Genomic DNA, 21,631 nt, shown 5'->3' on the forward strand with positions numbered 1-21,631 from the left:
GTGGTCACAAATGAATATATTCCTCTACAGAGAAGTATCTGAGTTATGAAGAGAAAATAGTAATCATTTTTTCCCACTACAAAGTCTAAGTGTCTCGTTATGATTATCACATATTCGTATTCTGTAATAACTTGTAAATCTTCTAAAGTCACGCACTTTTTCTTCAGCAAAAACTTCACATTCATTTATTTGTTATAGAAAAATTATAACAAGTGCCCTAAAGCACGTGATAAAAAAAAATTAAAAGAACTTTTTTTTTTTTATCTCCTCACCTTACTTTAATATCTTTATTAAAAATCTGTATGATAACAATATATTGTCATGGTCACTCGTATTAAATTAATGGTAGTAATAACTATAGTCCCTTGATGATTATAAATGGTAATATAAATATTATTAGAAAATTTGACGATTTTATTATTTTTTTATTAAAATAATAAAATTAATCGTATTTTTACGGTAATGATAAAACCTTAAATACAATAAGAAAATTAAAAGGAAAATACACAATTTTAAAAGATAATTAAAACTTAATTAAATCTTAACATATATACACTACTAAAAATTTACGTATTATATGAAAATTTTTTTACAAATTTGTTAAAAACATTTGTAAGCAAAGATTTTCTCCTTCTATTTTCTATAAGAATTTTAATAGGTATGTAATTCTTTCGTGATAATTATTTCTTAAAATTCGCAAGTATTTTTTACAAAATTTGTTGCGAAATATATATATATATATATATATATATAAATTAAAATTAATATAAATATTAAACTTTAACCTGTTAAAATAAAAATACGTACTAATTTTAAGTTGCAAGAATAAGTTCAAATACTGATGTTGAGCAACCATATAATTGATAGTAAAGTTTTGGTGTATATAGTTCTTTGACTACTTTGAAAAAGGTATGAGAAGTAGTATACAATGTAGTTGTTTGATATATTATAATTAATCCAATTATGGAAATGATAAATAGATCCAAATCTGAAAAATGTTGTGAATGGAGTTGAAATAAGTAGCTTGAAAAGAAGGAAGGAATCGAAATGAGTAAAGCAGTGATTACATGGCAGTCATGCTACTGCAACAAAAATCATAGCCATTGCCAAACATGATGAAAGAGATAAAGTTCAGAGCCTCTAGTGCAATGGCCTACACATAAATCAGTTATAAAAGAAAAATGAGTTTTTAATAACTTAAATTTTGATACATAATGATTTTTTTTGGAGTGATTTCTTATATTTTATTTTTTATTTAAAATTTATTTAAAAACTATCACTTTAGATTATAGGAAAAAATTATCAAAATTTAATTGTCAAAATATTATTGTCCATCGTAAAATTGTAAAGATCATGTTAGAAGTGGGTGAAATTAGTGGATGATCCGTTAACGGTCCGATAACAGGTGGAATAAAATGTCCAATAAAGTTCGCTAAGATAGACTATAACTTAACTTTGATACCATGTTAGAAATGAATTTAAAGCCTAACTTAACTCCCACAAAACCGACTTGTAAGATGAGGATTGCACCCACTTATATATCATGAATTGACCTTATCTCTAGTCGATGTGAGACTTCCACCGTAGCAAGTCATTTTATGATTTTGAAGTTTGTGCTCAAAACCATTCATACAGTTCCACTCATCTTTGCTCTAATCATAACTCACAAATGGGAATGGAGTACTTTTATAGAAGCCTAAGGGACTTAGGAATTCAGGATGGTCATCCACACTACAATCTATTCTGCCCAACATTCATCATTCTTGGTCCTACACCACATCATTATATCACATTTTAAGTTTCAAGTTTAGCCATGGTGCAATGTGAGCGAAACACTATAGATTTTCTTTTCAATCATACGTATGATTCACCATTTAAATAAATTTAATAGCAGGGTTCAAAGATTAGTCAAGAATAAATAAGTTTTTTCAATGATAATAAAATACAGAGATGTATGTATTTAATATTTTGTTAGAGTTGGTAATTAAAAATTAAAGGAGCAGCGAGTGAAATAGAATGTTAAAAGAAATTTTGTTATGATTGTTTTTTTTAATAAAGATTCTGATACCATTTAGAAGTAGAGTTTAAAATCTATTTCAATTTCATAAAATCAATTTGTAAAATAAAATTTACATATCACTTATATATTATAAAATTATCTTATTTTTAATCGATATAGATACATACTTACTGATATTATGGACTTACTGATATTATTTGTCATTTGTTAAGAAAAAAGATTAACAGTATCAAACATTCGCTACTGGATCTATATATTTTTTTAGGTTGCGATTGGCAATATTTGTAAGAGAATTCTGTATCGGATTTTACCATAGTTTTCTACGGTACTATAAGAAAAGAAATTACGTAATCATTATTGACAAAAATAATTTACAGAAATGGAATGATTTTACCTAGGAACCAGTTACTTATATTTAAAAACCTGAAATGCAAAAAGGGATCACATCAAAATCAAATGGACCTAACCGGAAGGAAAAAAAAAAAAATTGATGATTGGTTTGAATAGACGCCATGCTACCTAACACGGGTAGCAGTGTGGAGTGTAGTTGCGAACTTTACGGAATCACTGTAGACAATAAGGTTCAAGTTTTTTTACCTCCCAAATGCACTGTACCTAACCCACTCTTCATTATTACCACCTAAACTACTGCATGTATCCATTTCCACCACACACTTCTTTCTTTGTATAGTAGTTGTGATAAGAGGTTTCAGAAATTGTTGAATTTGGCAGAGATAGTAGAAGAGAGGAAAAAAGAGATAAGAGCAAATTATGGAATGAGAAAGAGAGGTCCCCCAACCACTAACCATGCTAATTTAGTTTGTTGATAAATAAGAAAATCTTATGGAGATTTTGTTGATAGAGATCAACCCCAAAAGTTCCAATGCAACTTTCTTTTTGACTCTCAAAGAAGTAGTAGCTCACCAAATCCTTTTCCAACCAATGCTTTTCTCTCTCATTTCTAATACCATTTAAAACACAAAAAACCTCACCCAGTCATCAAGTTTTTTTCTTATGACATACTATTCATATAAAATATTTATTCACTTTCTTCATAGTTAAATAATTTTCTTTAGTCATTTTTTTATTTAAATATGTTTTTTTCATCCACAATGTTGGAGATATTTTTTGAATTTATTTTGCTATTATTCAATATTTTATTTATTTTTTGTATGTATTTCTTTAATTGTTTATTTTAATAAGAAAATATAATAACAACGATTATTTGAAGTAATGTTAACACTTTTAATTTAATCACCAAATGATAAATTAATTCTAACCCACGTGGACTAAATAATAGATTTAAATAAGTAGAAAAAAGAGGGAATGAAGAGATAAAAGTAAAAAATAAACTTGTTTAGATTTAGAAAAAGAAAATCAAAGGTCAAAATAACATTTATAATAACAAATTTAATGAATATAATAGAATAAGTTTAGCTATATATTAATATATTTTAAAAATAATTTATAAAATATTTTTTAAAAGAATTTAATGTAAAAGGTAAATTTACAAAATTTTAAAATAAAGTTAAAATCACATTTTAAATTAAAATATAAGATTATTATCAAATTTTAATAAATAAAAAAATTACATTTCACAATATATATATATATATATATATATATATTAAAATAAATTATAAAATCAAATAATACATTTTTATTTATTATTTGTGCTACTATAATAATAAAATACACTTATAAATATTTAATATGGTATCTTACAGTTTAATTTAAAAAGATGTAATAGAATTATTGAGCAAATAAAAAATATGATCCTATTATACTCTCATGAACACGAAAATAACATAAAATCACCTAGTTTAAGAACACATCCAACTCATTTATAGGATACATACAGAAAAGAACATGAGTTGAATAAAAAAGGAAGAGAAATAAATGTTTCCTCTATTAAAAATTTTAATCGAACAATTTTGGAACCCTATTCACCAATAGTCAAACATTTAAATAAATAAAAGAAGAATTTTAAAATTTTAAAGAAAGAATAAAATAATTTTTAAATAATAAATTTCTAGATAAATTAATATTTTATAAATGAAAACTCATAAACTCCAACTCGTAACTTTGACTTTTAAATAAAAAAATATACCAGTATCATTTATATTTTGTTTTCTATTCTTAAATAGATTTTCTAACACTTCACACTTACCCTTTATCTTTTATTTTATTACAGAAGAATGATTTTTAATAAGTCAGTAAAAGTAAATGCACTATTTCTATAAAGTAAATACATTATTTCACAGGACGTTAAAGTTGTGGTCAACTAAATATTTTGAAATTAACTCAATATATATATTAAAAGATAATAATAAATTTAATTCTCTCCTGTCTATGACAAGTTAAAAGACAACCATCACAATTAATTAGCTTGTGAATTATCTAGGTTGACTTGTCAAATAATAAATTTTTAAATTGTAATTTTTCAACAAACTCATAAAGACTATTAAATAGTAAATATACCAATGTTATTAATAAAATCGCTTTTATATTTTTAAATTATTTATGATATATCGATAAAATTTTATATATATTTCTTAATATTTTATTGATAATTATAGATTAAATATTAATTCATAAAATAATAATATTTTGATGATGATAATATTTTATAGTTTTAACAATTTTAAAAATTATTTTCATTTAGATTTATACGATAATAATTGTATATTTAATATATTTATAAAAGTTATTATATTTTTTAACATAAATATATCACATATTATATTTTATTATTTTTAAAATAAATATTTAAATATATCAAATACATCCTATCAGTCATTATTAAAAAAATTTTATTTTTTGTGTTGTTCTAAACTTTTTTACAAAAAAAAAAATTATAAATTTTATTATGAAAAAAATTATAAAAAATTACTATCAATTTTTTAAAAATATTTTATATAAAACATTTTTCGTAATAAATTTTGTAAAAATTAATGATTAAAAAAAATCAATTAATTTAGATCTTAAAAAAAATAGAAAAAGAAAAATTTCTTCCAAATTTTATTAACAAATTTTAGTAATAAGGATATCATAGATGTATCATACTAAACAGTATTTTAGACTTCAAAATTGTCATTCATTTATTCTTTATTATAAAAAAGTATCTCTTTTAATAAATTAGTGAGTAATTAATAGAAGTAAATGCACAATTCCATAAAAACAAATACACCATTTGCTTTAAAGTGACTCAATCATATGAATTTATTGAACTTAATTTAAAATAAATTAAATTATAAGTAATAAAGTTAATTTTATCCAATCTATGACAAGTCAGAAATTGTTCAGTTATAATAATTTTTTAATCTGTATGCCGGTTAGTAATAATATTGTGATATTAAATAACTATTTTAATTCGATGAAACCAAATGAAAATGAGAAAACAAATACGATAATGATTATAATAAATATGAAACTTTGTCATTTATCTGTTCTAATAAGAAAACAAATAAAAGTTTATTTATAGCAATTATGTAAAAGTGGTGCACTTTTACAACCATGGAGTAAAACTGATAATATTAAATAATTTTTAGTACACGATAATTGAATGTGCATATTTATAAATTTCGTAAAGTAATACACATAAAAGTTTCTCTTCTCTTTAGTATTATATTTTTTTGCATACTTTGATTATAAAGTTTTTCTTTATTATAATATCTGTACAGTATGACGATTATAGAAGTTCAATTTTAAGTTATATTAATTTTTTCACTACTATTATACTTGCGTGTTTGATTTAAAATTGAAATATTCTTATTAAAGGATTTTATTGTACTGTAAACGAGTCATATGATCTTATATAGCTTTTTAAGTAACTCATATTATATTTTTATAAGTTTTTCTCGTTCATATTTTTTTTTTTATCTATATTTTAGTGTCTCATCATTTAAACATTTAGGTTAATATAATTATAAGACGTTGTTGAGAAAATACTAAGAATCTTCTTATGTAAAATTTGTCTAACTAATTTGAAACGTTAATCTAAACAAAGGCTATATATTAAGGATTTTGATAGTCTACTAAATTCATTGAATCCGCGTTACGAAAAAAGGTTTCAACTGTTAAAAAGAACTTAGTTGTCAATTAAGAAATGTAACGGAGTTTGTTTTGCATTAAACACATATTTAATGCCATACATGAATCATGATCAAAATTTAATACTAATTTATGGTAACATTAAATGTTCTTAAATCATTTATAAATTAATTCATTAAATATTTTCAAATGGTTTGATGTTATTTATTAGATTTAATTAAGTTTTAAATATATAATAAATGTGTATATTTTAAGTTACGTTATTCAGTTTTTTATTAAATACTTTTTTGTTATACTAGTATTTAAGATATTTATATTTTTCAATTAAATCTATTTGACAATGGATAATTTATTATCTTGTCATGTATTTTACTTATTTATTTTCACCTAAGATCATATTAATGTAAAATCATTAGATATTTGTATTGCTTTGATTGAAACTTGTTAAATGACAAAAACAATTAATCAATGATGTTTAAACTTAGTCATTTCCTGTTTTAATAAGAAAACAACCGCATACAGCTGTGTATTTATAATTTTCGTAAAGTAATACTCATAAATGTTTTTCTTTAGAATTATATTTCTGTGTACTTTGATTATTATTATATTTGCGTGTTTGATTTTGAACTAAAAAAGTCTTATAAAAATTGGTAAGAGTTTTATTGTGTTTTAAATGACTCATATATGATCTTATATCACTTTTAAGTAACTTATACTTATTTTTACAATTTTTGTTCGTTCAAATTTTTATTTTCTATCTATATTTTAGTTTCTCACCATTTGAAACATTAATACTAATTACCAATATTAATACAATTATAAGGCATTGTTGAGAAAAAAAAAATCTTCTAATGTAAAATTTCTCTAATCATTTCAAAACTTTAATCCAAATTAAGGAAAGTTTAGTAGTCAACAAAGAAATTTAAAGGGGTTTGTTCCAACGCTTCCAACATTAAACACTCATTTAATGCATTCGATGCTTGACTGTTTCTAAATCATTTATGAGATGATTCTGTCATACATTTTGATTTTGTATGTTCATTTATTTATTATGAGAGTTAATTAAGTCTTAAATTTGGAATAAATTTGAATATTTAAATGAATATTTATTAATTTTTTTCATTAATGAATTGTTTAAATTTTAAATTTTTTTAATTGAATCCTTATCTGTTACTTTTTTTTTAGTGAAGTAGAAGGTTTGACTTTTATCTTGATTGATGTTGTTTATTGTGTTAATAAATACCAAATCATACGTTTAATATAAAAGGAAATGATATTAGAATTAATATAAAACAATAAGAAATTTTGTTGTATCTATACTCAAGATAAAAAAAGTACTTATATTTTAATGTTGGTTCTCTTTTGATGAATTACTTGTAGCCAAATCTTCATTGGTGGATTAATGTTAATAAAAAATGGAGGAATGAGTAGTGTCACTGTCACACAAATGTCTGAAAATTACTATTCTACCGTCACATTCTCATTTCTCACCAGCCATTTTAAAAAAGTCTTGAGTGACAGCCAAACCAAAACGATCTCACAGCACAGCAGAGACAAATAATAGCAAGAGAGAGAGAGTGCAGAAAGAAAAAAGATCACACTATAAAGAGAAGGCCAAGCCGAACCAAAGACCGTGACAAATGTAACCACAGTTGAAACTAAAACACTTTTTTTTTCTTGTTTTGCCTATTGCCAATGGTTTCTCTCGTGTACGTTTCTGTCAGATCTCCATTCTCCAAATCCAAGAATTCAGCTAAACTCTCCTAACCTCACCTTTTTCATTTCCCATTATTTAATAAACAGTAACTGTTTCTTGCTCACTGGGTTTCCGCAATCTATCTACATGCATTGAAATTGCTACTACACTAGCTGCTTCTTCTGCCAATTCCTCCGCATTTAACACCCTGAACTCAAAAGCTGGTTGAGGGGTAGGAGTAATAAAGTGGAGATAGGAGCTTCAGTTTGCAATTATGAAACTTTACCCCGAGTGAGTGGTAAAGCCGCAAGAACTGCCCCATCTTAAAAAAATGAGATAAGCACGCTGGTTTGGAAAGAGTTACAAGAAACCTTCCCTGATTTGCTGCACCTTAAATCGCTACCTTCCAAGTTCTCAGTTATAAATCACCGAGAGAAACAAACCCTTTCAACATTGCCCAACTTTCTTGCTCTGGTTGTGTTCTTGAATAATTTGGTACTATCTTTCACACACCAGAGTCTCTTCTCTTGTCAGGTTTTAGCATGTTTTAGTTTAGTTCCTAAGTCCTTGTGTGTATGTGTTTTAACAGATTGGAAAAAGATGTCGCGTCAGAAGCAAGGTGAAGAAGCCATGATGTCGAGTCTCACCCAAGCGGTTGAGCGTGAAGAGGGAGAGGAGGTCAAAGGGGAGACGCCACATTTTACCTTAAGAAATGCTCTCTGGCATGGTGGTTCTGCCTATGATGCTTGGTTCAGCTGTGCCTCAAATCAGGTAAATATCAGTGAGGAGAGTGTGTTATGATCTGCAAATAACCATACTCAGGTTTATGTGTATATATAATAATATCATTTGCTTTGAAAGGTAATTTTTTTTAAAAGAATCTCAGTATTTGCATATTAGTTCTGGTTCTTGGCTTGTTCTCCTAAAGAAAGGAGTCAAGGATTTATTGTCTTATGATACTCATGATACGAGATGAGATTCTGAGTTTGAACACGGTTTTGGTTTCTTCTGAAGCAGGAAAATGTAAAAAAAAAAAAAAAGTTTTTTATTTTCTGGTTTTGTGATGTGCAGGTTGCCCAGGTTCTGTTGACTCTGCCTTACTCTTTCGCACAGCTGGGTGTGGTTTCAGGCGTTATATTCCAGGTGTTCTATGGGTTGCTGGGGAGTTATACTGCTTATTTAATCAGTATTCTGTACATTGAGTACAGAAGCCGGAAAGAGAAAGAGAATGTCAGCTTCAAAAACCATGTCATCCAGGTTAGATATCCAAGGAACCTAGACTTTTTACCCCCTTTTTCCACCTTATACAGTGCCATTTTTGTTTTTACTCTTGACACCAAACAAGTTTCCCTTCAATTTCTTTGCAGTGGTTTGAAGTGTTGGAAGGCTTACTGGGTCCATACTGGAAAGCCATCGGATTGGCTTTCAATTGCACTTTTCTCCTCTTTGGATCTGTTATCCAGCTCATTGCTTGTGCCAGGTTTTCATTTCCTCATTACTTAATGTATCTGCATTAGTATATTATATCACTGAACTATTATTATACCGGGTTAGAATGTGCAACACTGGCCTAATAGAAGAGTGTGAATTGATCGAAATAGATATATAAACTCTTGTCTTTATATGCAGTAATATATACTACATCAATGATCACTTGGACAAGAGGACTTGGACCTACATATTTGGGGCTTGTTGTGCCACCACAGTGTTCATTCCATCATTTCACAACTACAGGATATGGTCCTTCCTTGGTCTTGGCATGACCACCTACACTGCTTGGTATTTGACCATTGCATCACTTGTTCATGGCCGGGTAAGCAAAACCAACAACAACCTTAAACGTTTCTACTCTTTGAAATTGTCTCAACTAAACCTTGTTTAAAAACTGTCTTTTATTTGATAGGTTGAAAATGTGACACATTCGGGCCCAAAAAAGTTGGTTTTGTATTTCACAGGCGCCACCAACATACTCTACACTTTCGGCGGGCACGCCGTCACAGTGTATGCACCTTTTAATATTTTGCTTATTGAGTTGGACAAAACAATCATGATATGTGTTTTCTTTATTGTCTGGGGCAGACACCATAGAAGATAATTGGAGAATTTCACTGCACGGTCCCCTTTCTTCAACTGCACCATTATCATCCTGCATTCATTTCTAATAACCCTCGGAAATAGGACAAACATTTTATGCAACACTTTTTAATAGCCATTACGATGGTGTCTTGCCTCACGGTTATACTCTGTCATTAGCAGTAAAAAATGTTCAGACCCCACTTCAACTTTTTTTCTACTAATACGAAACATATATTGGAAATTCTCATATATTTGGTTAGAATGAGCAATGAGTGTGATAGAAACTACTATGTATTTCAGGGAAATCATGCATGCAATGTGGAAGCCTCAGAAGTTCAAGTATATATATCTGTATGCAACATTTTATGTGTTCACTCTCACTATCCCCTCTGCTGTTTCCGTTTACTGGGCCTTCGGTGACCAACTTTTGGATCATTCCAATGCTTTCTCACTTCTCCCTCGTAGTGGCTGGCGTGACGCCGGTGTCATCCTAATGCTCATTCACCAGGTCCTCCATATATAATTTTCCTAAATTAGTGTATAATTGTTAGTTAGCCACTAATAATTGATTGTTAATTAGTGACTAATAGTTGGTGTGAGTTGCAGATTATCACATTTGGGTTCGCTTGTACGCCATTGTATTTTGTGTGGGAGAAAGTGATAGGAATGCATGACACAAAGAGCATATGCTTGAGGGCTGTAGCCAGGTTACCTGTGGTGATACCAATATGGTTTTTGGCTATTATTTTCCCTTTCTTTGGGCCCATTAATTCAGCTGTGGGGGCCCTTTTGGTCAGCTTCACCGTTTACATCATTCCCGCTTCGGCCCATATGCTCACTTTCAGATCTGCCACCGCAAGACAGGTAACCTTTGTTTCTATCGTCAATTGCTGATAATGTTTGAGAATATGATTATGATGGGTTATTTATTTTGGCATTTTAAACAGAATGCTGCAGAGAAATTGCCGTTCTTCATTCGAAACTGGACGATGATGTACGTGGTGAATGCATTGGTGGTGGTGTGGGTTCTGGTGGTGGGCTTTGGGTTTGGAGGATGGGCCAGCATGGTTAATTTCATCAGACAGGTCGACACATTTGGACTATTTGCTAAGTGCTACCAGTGCCCGCCCAAATTCACCAACCACACCCTGCATCACTCATAAAAAACTATCTTTTATTTTTTTTTTTACCCTTTTCATGCTTCTGTATTATCCCTGTTTAATCTACCATCATAATACTGTTAATGATCCTTATGTAGCAAGCCATATTGCTTTTGGATATATGATATATTATACTACAATTTCTTAGAATACTTCTTACATATTAACTTTACTTTTTTTTTTAATATTTGTTTTCTTAATCGTTTGGACTCATCATAAACACCAACATAGCTAGCTTAGGGATAGCATGTAAAGGCTGCAGAAGTCCCTATTATAGCTTCCATTTTTAATAAAACCATGTTCCTGGAAAAACCTTCAATCATTATGGCTAACACTAGCCTACACTGTTCTTCTTCAATTGATGAGAGTGGAACCAGCTGGATTCTGATTACTTTGCTAAATATTTAATAGCATTAAAATACACTATTATAGTCAAAAGTCAATGAAATATTTTAGAAGTGTTATATTAATTCCCACAATGGTATGTTACGACCAAGTTTTGCATTTTGCTGCAGGAGAAGATTGTTTTTGTATTTATATATGTTTGAAACAGAGATCTTCTCTTACAAGTTTTAATATGTCTCATAGAGAAATTATTAAGCACTACAAGTTTTGCTGAACATGGAATATCATGAACTAAAAGTTTAATGACTATGTTTAACTAAGATAGACCTATTCACTCCTGTACTGCTTTATACAACCATTTATCGAAAATGACAGCTCCAATAAATTTTTAAATAAATCTGAACTTTATCAACTCAACCATTCTCATAAAATTAATAGTGTTTACACATTTTATCCATGGTACTACTTTATGATTATGTATACATAACTGACTGAATTATGTAAAATTTTATATTTGCATATATCATAAAATATGCATGATTTAATATCACAAGGAAATAAAAGAAAATGATCTATTCAACATCAACAAATGTCGAAAAAAAAAATTTTAACTCACTTTTTTGACTCATTTTTATTCTACCACTTCTATCATCATTACATAATCTATTTTAATTTTAATAATTATTAAAATAGTGAATTGAAAATGGGTTAAAAAAGATAAATTAAAATACTATTATCCAAAAAAGAATGTGGGGTGTATCATCACATTCAAAAACCTTATTTCACCGAAGAAACAAACATGAAATACATGATCCGGTAGTCCATCACAAACTTCAAAAGCTTCTTCTAATACATATTTTATTTAATGTTTTTGTGTCATATTATTTGAGGTTTCCTTGTCTTAAATAAAACACAAATTTAATTGTGTTTTTTATTACACCAATAAATATTTTAAATAATGATAAAATAACATGATTATTTTTTAAAATTTAATCATTTATAAATAAAATTATTATAAAATAATAAATAAATTTAGAGTAAAATATAATAATGTAAGTTTTGTTAAGATCTATTTGGAAACATCTAAAGAGAGTTGTTTGTGTTTCCATTAGGAAGAGTAGAGATGTGTTATGAGTGTGTGGGGTCACATTGAGACCACTTCAAGAGAGTTAATCGATTGTGATGCTTATGAAAAGGGTATTTCTTCCTGCACCTCCAAAATTTCTTTTACACCTTCAAAGTTTCTTTAAATTTCCAAAAAATTCTTTGATCATTTAAAGAAATCCACAGACACCACATCTCCAAAATTATGTCGACTTTTGGAAGTCAAAATATATCACAAAAAGTTGACTTCCGAAAGTCAAAATGTATCACGGAAAGTCGACTTTCGGAAGTCAAAATGTATCATCGGAAGTCGACTTCCGGAAGTAAAAAATTATCACCAGAAGTCAAAAAAATTACGGAAGTTGACTTCCATAAGTCAATAAATTAATTTTATTTTAAATATTTTTAATTCTTTTTAAAATTTATGTTTTCTAACTTTTAATTGTTTTTTTAGTTTATTATTTATTATTTTATTTCTTTTTTATGTTTTCATATTTCTTAATATATATTTTTTAAAAATATTAATATATATATATATATATAATTTTATTTTTATTTAATATACTGAAAAATAAATATAAATATAAGTAAAATTAAAATAATATTAAACTTTAAATAAAAAGAACAAAAAAATAGAAAATTTATTCTGCTTCATTTAATTTTATTTAATATTTAAATTAATTTTAAATAATAAAACTTTAAATTAATATATATATATATATATATATATATATAATTTTAAATATAATTTTTTAAATTCTTTTTTGTTTTTATTAAAGTTTTAATAAATTATATAAAAATAAATTTAAATTTAAAAATATAAAAATATATATAATTAAAAATGTTTATTAAAATTAAATATTTAAATTTTAAATAAAAATAAAAATTCAAATAAAATATAAAATATTATACACGAAATATATAAATAAAATAATTATAATAATACTAATAAAATAAATAAAAATAAAAATAAAAATAAAAAAAAGAATAATTTTAATTAACACAGAATATATATATATATATATATATATATATATATATATATATTTAAATTTAAAGTTTTATTATTTTAATTTAAATTATTTTTCATTTTTATTTTCATTTTTTTATTTAGCATTTTTTTTTACTTATTTCTTATTTTCTATAATAAATTTTTTTAAATTTATATATTTTATAATTTTTAATATTTTTGATACGTGTTTTAAAAAATAAAATAAAATAAAAGGTAGAAAATATAAATTTAAAAAAAATTGAAAAATATTTAAAATAAAATTAATTTGTTATTTCTGGAAGTCGACTTCTGGTAATGTTTTTTTATTTCCGGAAGTCGACTTCCGGTAATGATTTTTGATTTCCGAAAATTGACTTTCGGGGATATATTTTGACTTCCGGAAGTCATATATTTTGACTTTGGGAAGTCGACATTCGAAAGTAATTTTGGGAGTGTGATGTCCGTGAGTTTTTTTAAATGATCAAAAGATTTTTTGAGAATTTAAAAAAAAAAATTGGAGATGAAGAAGAAATGCTTGGAGGTATAGGAAGAAAGACCCTATGAAAATTGATTATAAATGTCAACGCTTCTTTTTGTGTAAATTAGATTGAAAAATTGTTCAATCTACTTGTGGGCCTAAATTAAAAGGCCACTCAGTTTAATCTTTTTAAGACAGTTGTTTTCAGTAGTTTCTTCTAGCACTTGTCAAATTTCTTTATGCACTTCATTATTCTGGATTTTATTTTTCAAAACAGTTAAATTAATTTCGGAAATATTTTTCCGAATAAAAGTGGTAAGTGTCTTCCAAAAAAAATATTTTAGAATTTATTTAGTGCGTTCTGAAAAAATAAAATCTGAAATGATAGGGTGCAGAGAAAAAATTGATAGTACGGGGAGAAAATGCATTGTGACTTTTTTACCTCCATGTTTTTTCCTACACCTCGTACATGTTAAAAATATTCCTTCATGTAATTTCACAGAAAAGATCGTTAATTGAGTAATTAAAAAGAATAGAATTGTATATTTTGGAAGTTAAAAAAAATAGGTATTATATTTTTTATTACATAATATAACAACATATGTTGCGGAATTTGAAAATACATTATAGATTAACGACCCAAAACCTTTTTTTTTTAAATTGTGTAATTCAAAACTATATTGTAGAATTATTTCTTTCACTCTCAAATTGTACAATTTAGAAATATATCTTGAAATGTACAATTTCACTCTCAAATTGTACAATTTAGAAATATATCTTGAAATGTACAATTTAGAATTTTCACTTTTGAAATGAGGAATCTATTTTTTTTCTCTAAATTAGTTAATCTAAAATTAACATTTTCATTTCATTGTTGAATTTTGAAAGTTTATTAATTTTTTATTAATTTGAATTAAAAGTCAAATTAATTCAATACACAACTATATATGTTCATCGACGGATTTTGAAAGGGTTAGAGATGTCGTCATCTCCAGATTCTTTAGAATGATGTGTACATAGAATGAAAATTTTAGAAATTAAATTAGGTAGATTTTTTATATATGTATAGAACACATCATTTAATTTATTGGTAATAAAAAGTAAACACCAAATCAGATATAATAAACAATAAAAAAAACCTCACATATTATATATATATATATATATATATATATAATGGAAGTTGAAGATAAATTCACTTATTATTTATATTGTCACTTGTATCTTATTCAGATTCGTTACTCAATTTGTTTTTTTTAAACTTTTTATTTATTTATACAACTATATCAAATGAAAACATATCAAACTAAAACAGAGATGTTATTTTGTACAAATGAAAATTATCAAAATAAAAAAAAATACACTGAAATATACACTATATGAATATTTATATTTTAAATAATCAAACATAATATTATAGATACGTGTGTTTTTTTATAATTATAATTATAGTTATAATATGTTTATTTTGTTATATTTACGATAATTAATAAATGTATAGGTATATTATTTTGAGTTCTTAAAGTTTTTTATGTTCAATATTTGATTAATTCTAAAGACCGAAGCATTTGTTGCATTTGTCGATACTTTAAAAAGATTACCAATTATAAAAACATGAAAGGGATTATAAGTTTGACACAGTAACAAAGTTGAAAAAAAATGACCATTATAGGTTTAAGTATTTTCATTAACAAAATTCTATAATAATATATAAAAGAGATTTCTTTATTTGTGTCTATATTTTATAATATAGTTTTACTTTTAATTATTTTATAAATAATTTACTTTTAGTTATAATTATAAAAATCTTTTCTAATTTAAATTATTATTTTAATTTTTTTTTACATAACTTATATTTTCTAATTTTGTATTTAATAATTATTTTAAAAATTAATTATATATTTATTATTAATTTTAACTTAAATTTTTAAAAAATTAAAAAATACGAACATATAGGTGTGTTCATAATATTAATAACTAACACTGCAATTAAAAAAAAGTACGTAAAGATAATAGTATAAATTACAACGGATAAAAATAAGTATATAGAAAGTATTGAGTGTGTAGGAGAAAAAACATACGAAGGTGTAGAGAATAATCACCATCTTTTAAAAGCTTTATATTTTTTTCTCCAAGAGACAGATGTATGCACGGAAAAGAAAAGATGGAAGATGAGAAAAAAAAATTCATAGTGTTCCTCACTAGAGAACAGCATGCATGCACGCATGTATGATGGATGTGTAATACGTGATAAAATTTGCATGACATAGGTTCCTATAACTTACCAATGAGAACATTTATATGACATAGATAAACCCATACTTGGATAACAATTATGGGAAATGGAGATAAAAAGAAATACGTGGCGTTACAAAACCACATATATAGAAAAGTGGAGAAAGTTTTCTTTATAAAAGTATTTTCAAAGGAATTAAATGGCACATGTGAAAAAGAAAAGGAAAGTGCCAGAAGAAAAAGTTGTATTCATCCCTTTTCTTTTCTTTTAGAATAATCATTAATTATATGAGATTATTTAGAGTTTCTTTTCAATTTCTTTCCTTTTAGAATAATCTAAGTATTTATTATTTTATTTTTGCCATTAATGATGGCAGTGAAAATATTTAAATGCTCAATAAAACAAAAGCTTTTAATAGATTAAAAAAATGCCAAAATTTATAGATATAATATTTTCATATATAACATTAAACTCAATTCTAATAAACTTAATGCATTCATCAATATATTATTTGTGCTTTACATTTATGATATATATAAATATAATAATAAATAATAGATATAATATAGGATAATTGAATCACCTGCACTACCATTGCACTACATGTACTTAGACTATCACTATAAAGGAAAACAAATGGAAAGGTTCAATTGCATATTAAATAAAATTAAATGCTATGTAACTGAAGCAAGTCTTAAATTTAAATTGCATTGGAACTTGAATCATAGAAAAAATATATATGTATTTTTTATTTATTCAGAGAATGCATAAAACTTTTTGAGTATTAGAATTAGAACCAGAAGTGGTGGCAGTACCTGAATTCGAAACATGCTCTCTGCTACATTTTCAATGTCTCCTACTGCACTCATGCCTGCAAAGGCTTCCCTAGCCTTCTCCCACCACATTGTTCCTTCTGGTAAGGCTCTTTGTCCGGTAACATTCACGGGCGCTTCATCCTCACGCGCTCCTCTCAAGTGGAGGTGTTCTTCACTCCCAAGCTCTTATCATGGTGAGTGTTCTTTTTTTTTTTCTTTTTTCTTTGGGTAGTCTTGTTTTGAGTTCCCCACATGAAATTATAGGCAGAATGACAAAAGGGTTACTGTCTTGTTCATAAAGATTCAATCTTTCATTCTCAATAAAAAAAATGGTGATTTGAAAATATTTTTTATTTTATCTTTACTTGGATCTCTGATGGCAAAAATGATAATTGGACTAGTATCTTGGATGAAAAGTTTTATGGTCTGTTTGTTGAAGAAGAAAGAGACAAAGAAGGAGGAAGAAAAAGGTAAGAAAAGGATTGATGAAGAAATGTTGATATTAATAGTTTTATTTATTATTTTTAATTATTTGTTATATACAATTAAAGAAGGTGAAAAAGAAATATCAGTAATGGTTTTTCTCTCACGTCAACACAGACAGACTGCCACTAACCTCACCTTTCTCACCACCTTTGAGCTGAAACAATAGTCAATGGAGTCCACAAAACTTTCTTCACCAGTTCCTACAAATCAGTTCAAACAAACCACTATCATACTCCTCTCTGATTCTCTTTATTTCCATTCGCTGCAAGGCGCTAGCAAGCTTTTTATTTTGTCAATGGAGGCTTAAATCTTTTCTCCATGTTTGAATAAACTTTTGATGTCCTGTGGTAAATCATAGATGAGTAGGGTATCCAATGAAATATATTTATGTTTAATTGATTTTATATGAATGAAAGAATCTTCGGATAACTTTGGGGCTTCAATTCATGAGCATTTGGTTAACTGTTCTTGTTATTATTGAATTAACTATTTTTAGTTATTTTCGGATAACTTTGGGGCTTCCATTCATGAACATTTGGTTAACTGTTCCTGTTATTATTGATTGTAGCTTTTTTTGTTAATGTCGGACTAAACGTGTGCAAGGATACTACTTTTTTCAGTTGAGGAAGGAGCAAAATTTATAGAGGCTTCAAAGAATGGGAACTTGATTCCTCTCTTTCAGTGCATATTCTCTGACCAACTTACTCCTGTCCTTGCTTACCGAATTTTAGTCAAGGAAGACGATCGAGAAGCTCCAAGCTTTCTTTTTGAGTCTGCAGAGCCTAGCTATCATGCTTCAAGTGTTGTGAGTGTGTTTTTGGTAGTTTAATGATATAAAATTGTTGAGTTGAATGTGTCTTTATTTATATTCTAGACTGGATTGATTGATTGCAGGGACGCTATAGTGTTGTGGGGGCTAACCCAACCATGGAAGTTGTGGCCAAAGAAAATAAGGTTACAATAATTGACCATGAATCTGGAAATTTAATTGAGAAAACTGTTGATGATCCTATAATGGTTCCCAAAACAATCTCAGAGGGCTGGAAACCCTGTTTCATTGATAAACTTCCGGATGCATTCTGTGGTAAGAGTTCTATGATCATAACTCATGTATATCAAGATAGAATAGTGTCAAATTATGATTCATTGTTCATATAGACATAGTGTTGATATGAAATGATAAGGTTGAACGGTTTTTTTATTTTGTGTTATCATTTATGTATGAATACATTGTCATTGGCATTTATGTGGGGGTGTTTACAATGACAAAAGATCCTAAGATAGAAGAAAACATTATGCTATAGTGTCTGCTTCTGAAATCTAGAGGTTTTAGATGATTAAGATGCTGTTATTGGAATCCTGACTTCTCTGTATTTAGGTGACTGATCGATTTAGATGTGTTTGTTTGCACGTTAAATTGCCTTGTTGTTTATGCTTTTATATAGTATCTGCTTCTGAAATCTAGAGGTTTTACATGATTAAGATTCTGTTATTAGAATCTTGACTTGTTCGTGGTTAGGCGTATACATGTGTGTTTGCACGCACATGTGCATGTGCATGCACATTAAATCACCTTGTTGTTTATGCTTTTATAGTTTCTGCTTCTGAAATCTAGAGGTTTTACATGACTAAGATTCTGTTATTAGAATCTTGACTTATCCGTGGTTAGGCGTATACATGTGTCTGTTTGTACGCACATGTGGGTGTGCATGCACATTAAATTGCCTTGTAGTTTATGCTTTTATATAGTTTCTGTTTCTGAAATCTATAGGCTTTAGATGATGAAGATTCTGTTATTGAAATTCTTGACTTATCTGTAGTTAGGTGACTTATTTACACGTTTGTTTGCACGGTGTATGTGCATGCACACACATGGACGTGTGTTAGAGGCAGAGAATTCTAACTATGAAGCATTTTTTATTTATCTAAATATATTGTCCATAGTACATTAACTTGTTACAACTGCTTGTCTAGGTGGCTGGGCTGGTTATTTCTCCTACGACACAGTTCGTTATGTGGAAAAGAAAAAGCTACCATTCTCAAAGGCTCCAAAGGATGATAGAAACCTTGCTGACATACATCTTGGTTTATATGAGAATGTGATTGTGTTTGACCATGTGGAAAAGGTACCTTTTTTCTCTTCACAAATAATGTATCAATATTCCCATCCAGTTTGGTATTTCTCACAAGACAGTTTCTTAATCATAAACAAAATATGTAACAGAATGATACTATCTCTGCATTGATATGGATTACATTTAGGACTGATTCATGACAGCAAATTGTATTTGATACTGGTATGTAACAGAAAGCATATGTGATTCTTTGGGTAAGGACTGATCGGTACCCCTCAGTTGAGAGTGCTTACAAGGATGGAATGGAACGATTAGAAAAATTGGTGGCCAAATTACAATATGGCCAACCGTAAGTAATCTGTTACTTTTCCCTCTGATGATGTACATGTTATGATTGAGGAGGCAAAATTAATTTAAAGTGTGGTTTTCCTAGTCCAAGGTTGGCTCCAGGCTCTGTGGATTTACACACTCACCATTTTGGTCCACAATTGAAGAGATCAAGCATGACTAAAGAAGCATACAAGGAGGCAGTCCTTCAGGCAAAAGAGCATATTAAAGCAGGAGATATTTTCCAGATTGTGTTGAGTCAGAGATTTGAGCGAAGAACATTTGCTGATCCATTTGAAATTTATAGAGCATTGAGAGTTGTGAATCCAAGTCCATATATGGGCTATTTGCAGGTTTATTTTTCTCTGACATCTGAAAATGCTTCCTTCACTGTTCAACTCATTTCATCTTCTGATGACAATCTATTTGCTAAACAGGCCAGGGGATGTATTTTAGTTGCTTCAAGTCCAGAGATTCTTACGCGTATAAAGAAGGTGTGTTCCTTACATATTATAGACTTTTCAATTAAATTATACTGATATATGTTAGTCATAAAATCTTGAAAGAACAACATAGAAGGGGTTTTGTTAAATTACTAACAGATAGTTATTTTGTTTTTGTTTTTTTCTCAAACAGAATAAGATTGTGAACCGTCCATTGGCTGGGACAGCTAGAAGGGGGAAAACACCTGAAGAAGATGCAAGGTTAGAATCGTTACTTCTGAAAGATGAAAAGCAATGCGCAGAGCATGTGATGTTGGTGGATTTGGGACGCAACGACGTTGGAAAGGTTTGTGTTACATATTCATTTTAATGGATACTCTTATCTCTTTGCAAATTATATTCCTTCCCTTGTCCCAGTCTAGAAATTCAATTGACTTGTGCAGGTTGCGAAAAGTGGTTCTGTGAAAGTGGAACAACTCATGAATATTGAACGATACTCCCATGTCATGCACATTAGCTCAACGGTAAGTGTTATCCATGCCATGCACATAGTATTTAATTGCATTTTTGTGTTTGAATAAAAATGTTGGTCGTAGGTTGCTGGAGAGTTGCAAGAGCATTTGAGTAGCTGGGATGCCCTGCGTTCTGCACTACCTGTGGGAACTGTGAGTGGAGCACCAAAGGTACGTGATAAGAACATAGATTTGGTTGGTGTGAGGAGTGATAAACATTGTCTAATGGGGTGGATGGTGGATGCAGGTGAAGGCGATGGAGTTGATTGATGAGTTAGAGGTGACAAGGCGAGGGCCTTACAGCGGAGGATTTGGATACATCTCTTTCTCCGGCGAGATGGATGTGGCTCTTGCTCTGAGGACAATGGTGTTTCCGACTGGAACAAGGTACGACACAATGTACTCATACAAAGATCTCAACCAACGCCGTGAGTGGATTGCATACCTTCAAGCCGGTGCTGGTATAGTTGCTGACAGTGTCCCTGAAGATGAACACCAAGAGTGTCAAAACAAAGCTGCTGCTCTTGCTCGTGCCATTGACTTGGCTGAGTCCTCATTTGTTGATAAATGACGAATCAATGCTTCGTTGCATACAAACTTGATGGAGTTTCATTTAGATAGGTTAATAAATGAGCATCACTGTCTTTCAACAATCATGTGAATGTGGAGGGAGGTGTATGTTTCTACAAAAAGCAAACTCCATCAAAGGAATGAAATACTTGATTGCATATAAACTTGATGGAGTTTCAATTCAACTATAAACTTCATTTAGATAGGTAAATAAATGAGCATCATGTTTCTACCTCTCTTTCAT

General features: G+C 28.3%; 2 protein-coding genes across 4 annotated transcripts; both read left to right on the top strand.

Annotated features, from left to right (window-relative positions):
* Window positions 1–7,635: 7,635 nt before the first annotated feature.
* LOC114174875 (auxin transporter-like protein 1) lies at window positions 7,636–11,155 on the top strand. The gene is made up of 9 exons (XM_028059608.2): window positions 7,636–8,264; window positions 8,359–8,540; window positions 8,841–9,026; window positions 9,137–9,249; window positions 9,399–9,582; window positions 9,673–9,770; window positions 10,146–10,353; window positions 10,452–10,709; window positions 10,793–11,155. Exons 2-9 carry the CDS (start codon window positions 8,370–8,372, stop codon window positions 11,006–11,008), a joined length of 1,434 nt encoding a protein of 477 aa, XP_027915409.1. The 5' UTR covers window positions 7,636–8,264; window positions 8,359–8,369; the 3' UTR covers window positions 11,009–11,155.
* Window positions 11,156–16,931: 5,776 nt separating this feature from the next.
* On the top strand, window positions 16,932–21,630 carry LOC114179967 (anthranilate synthase alpha subunit 1, chloroplastic-like). 3 transcript variants are annotated; one of them, XM_028066494.2, is made up of 11 exons: window positions 16,934–17,168; window positions 18,081–18,265; window positions 18,355–18,544; window positions 19,435–19,586; window positions 19,769–19,884; window positions 19,969–20,215; window positions 20,300–20,356; window positions 20,499–20,651; window positions 20,749–20,829; window positions 20,902–20,988; window positions 21,065–21,629. In XM_028066494.2, exons 1-11 carry the CDS (start codon window positions 16,988–16,990, stop codon window positions 21,386–21,388), a joined length of 1,773 nt encoding a protein of 590 aa, XP_027922295.2. In that variant the 5' UTR covers window positions 16,934–16,987; the 3' UTR covers window positions 21,389–21,629. The 3 variants fall into 3 exon arrangements, with proteins under 3 accessions (XP_027922289.2, XP_027922295.2, XP_027922297.2); XM_028066488.2 differs by having other exon boundaries at window positions 16,932–17,168; window positions 19,969–20,356; window positions 21,065–21,630; XM_028066496.2 differs by lacking the exon at window positions 16,934–17,168 and adding an exon at window positions 17,558–17,807 and having other exon boundaries at window positions 19,969–20,356; window positions 21,065–21,630.
* Window position 21,631: the final 1 nt, after the last annotated feature.

The sequence above is a fragment of the Vigna unguiculata genome, chromosome 1 (assembly GCF_037176805.1).
Source record: "Vigna unguiculata cultivar grain cowpea cultivar isolate G323 ecotype 2 chromosome 1, ASM3717680v1, whole genome shotgun sequence".
Taxonomy (NCBI): Eukaryota; Viridiplantae; Streptophyta; class Magnoliopsida; order Fabales; family Fabaceae; genus Vigna; species Vigna unguiculata.

Coding starts and splice junctions, on each gene's coding strand:
- LOC114174875 (XM_028059608.2), top strand. CDS start 8,370: ATGTCGCGTCAGAAGCAAGGTGAAGAAGCCATGATGTCGAGTCTCACC. Junction 9,771..10,145: donor GGCGGGCACGCCGTCACAGT/GTATGCACCTTT, acceptor TATGTATTTCAG/GGAAATCATGCATGCAATGT. Junction 10,354..10,451: donor TCCTAATGCTCATTCACCAG/GTCCTCCATATA, acceptor TGTGAGTTGCAG/ATTATCACATTTGGGTTCGC.
- LOC114179967 (XM_028066488.2), top strand. CDS start 16,988: ATGCTCTCTGCTACATTTTCAATGTCTCCTACTGCACTCATGCCTGCA. Junction 18,266..18,354: donor GCTATCATGCTTCAAGTGTT/GTGAGTGTGTTT, acceptor GATTGATTGCAG/GGACGCTATAGTGTTGTGGG. Junction 18,545..19,434: donor ACTTCCGGATGCATTCTGTG/GTAAGAGTTCTA, acceptor CTGCTTGTCTAG/GTGGCTGGGCTGGTTATTTC.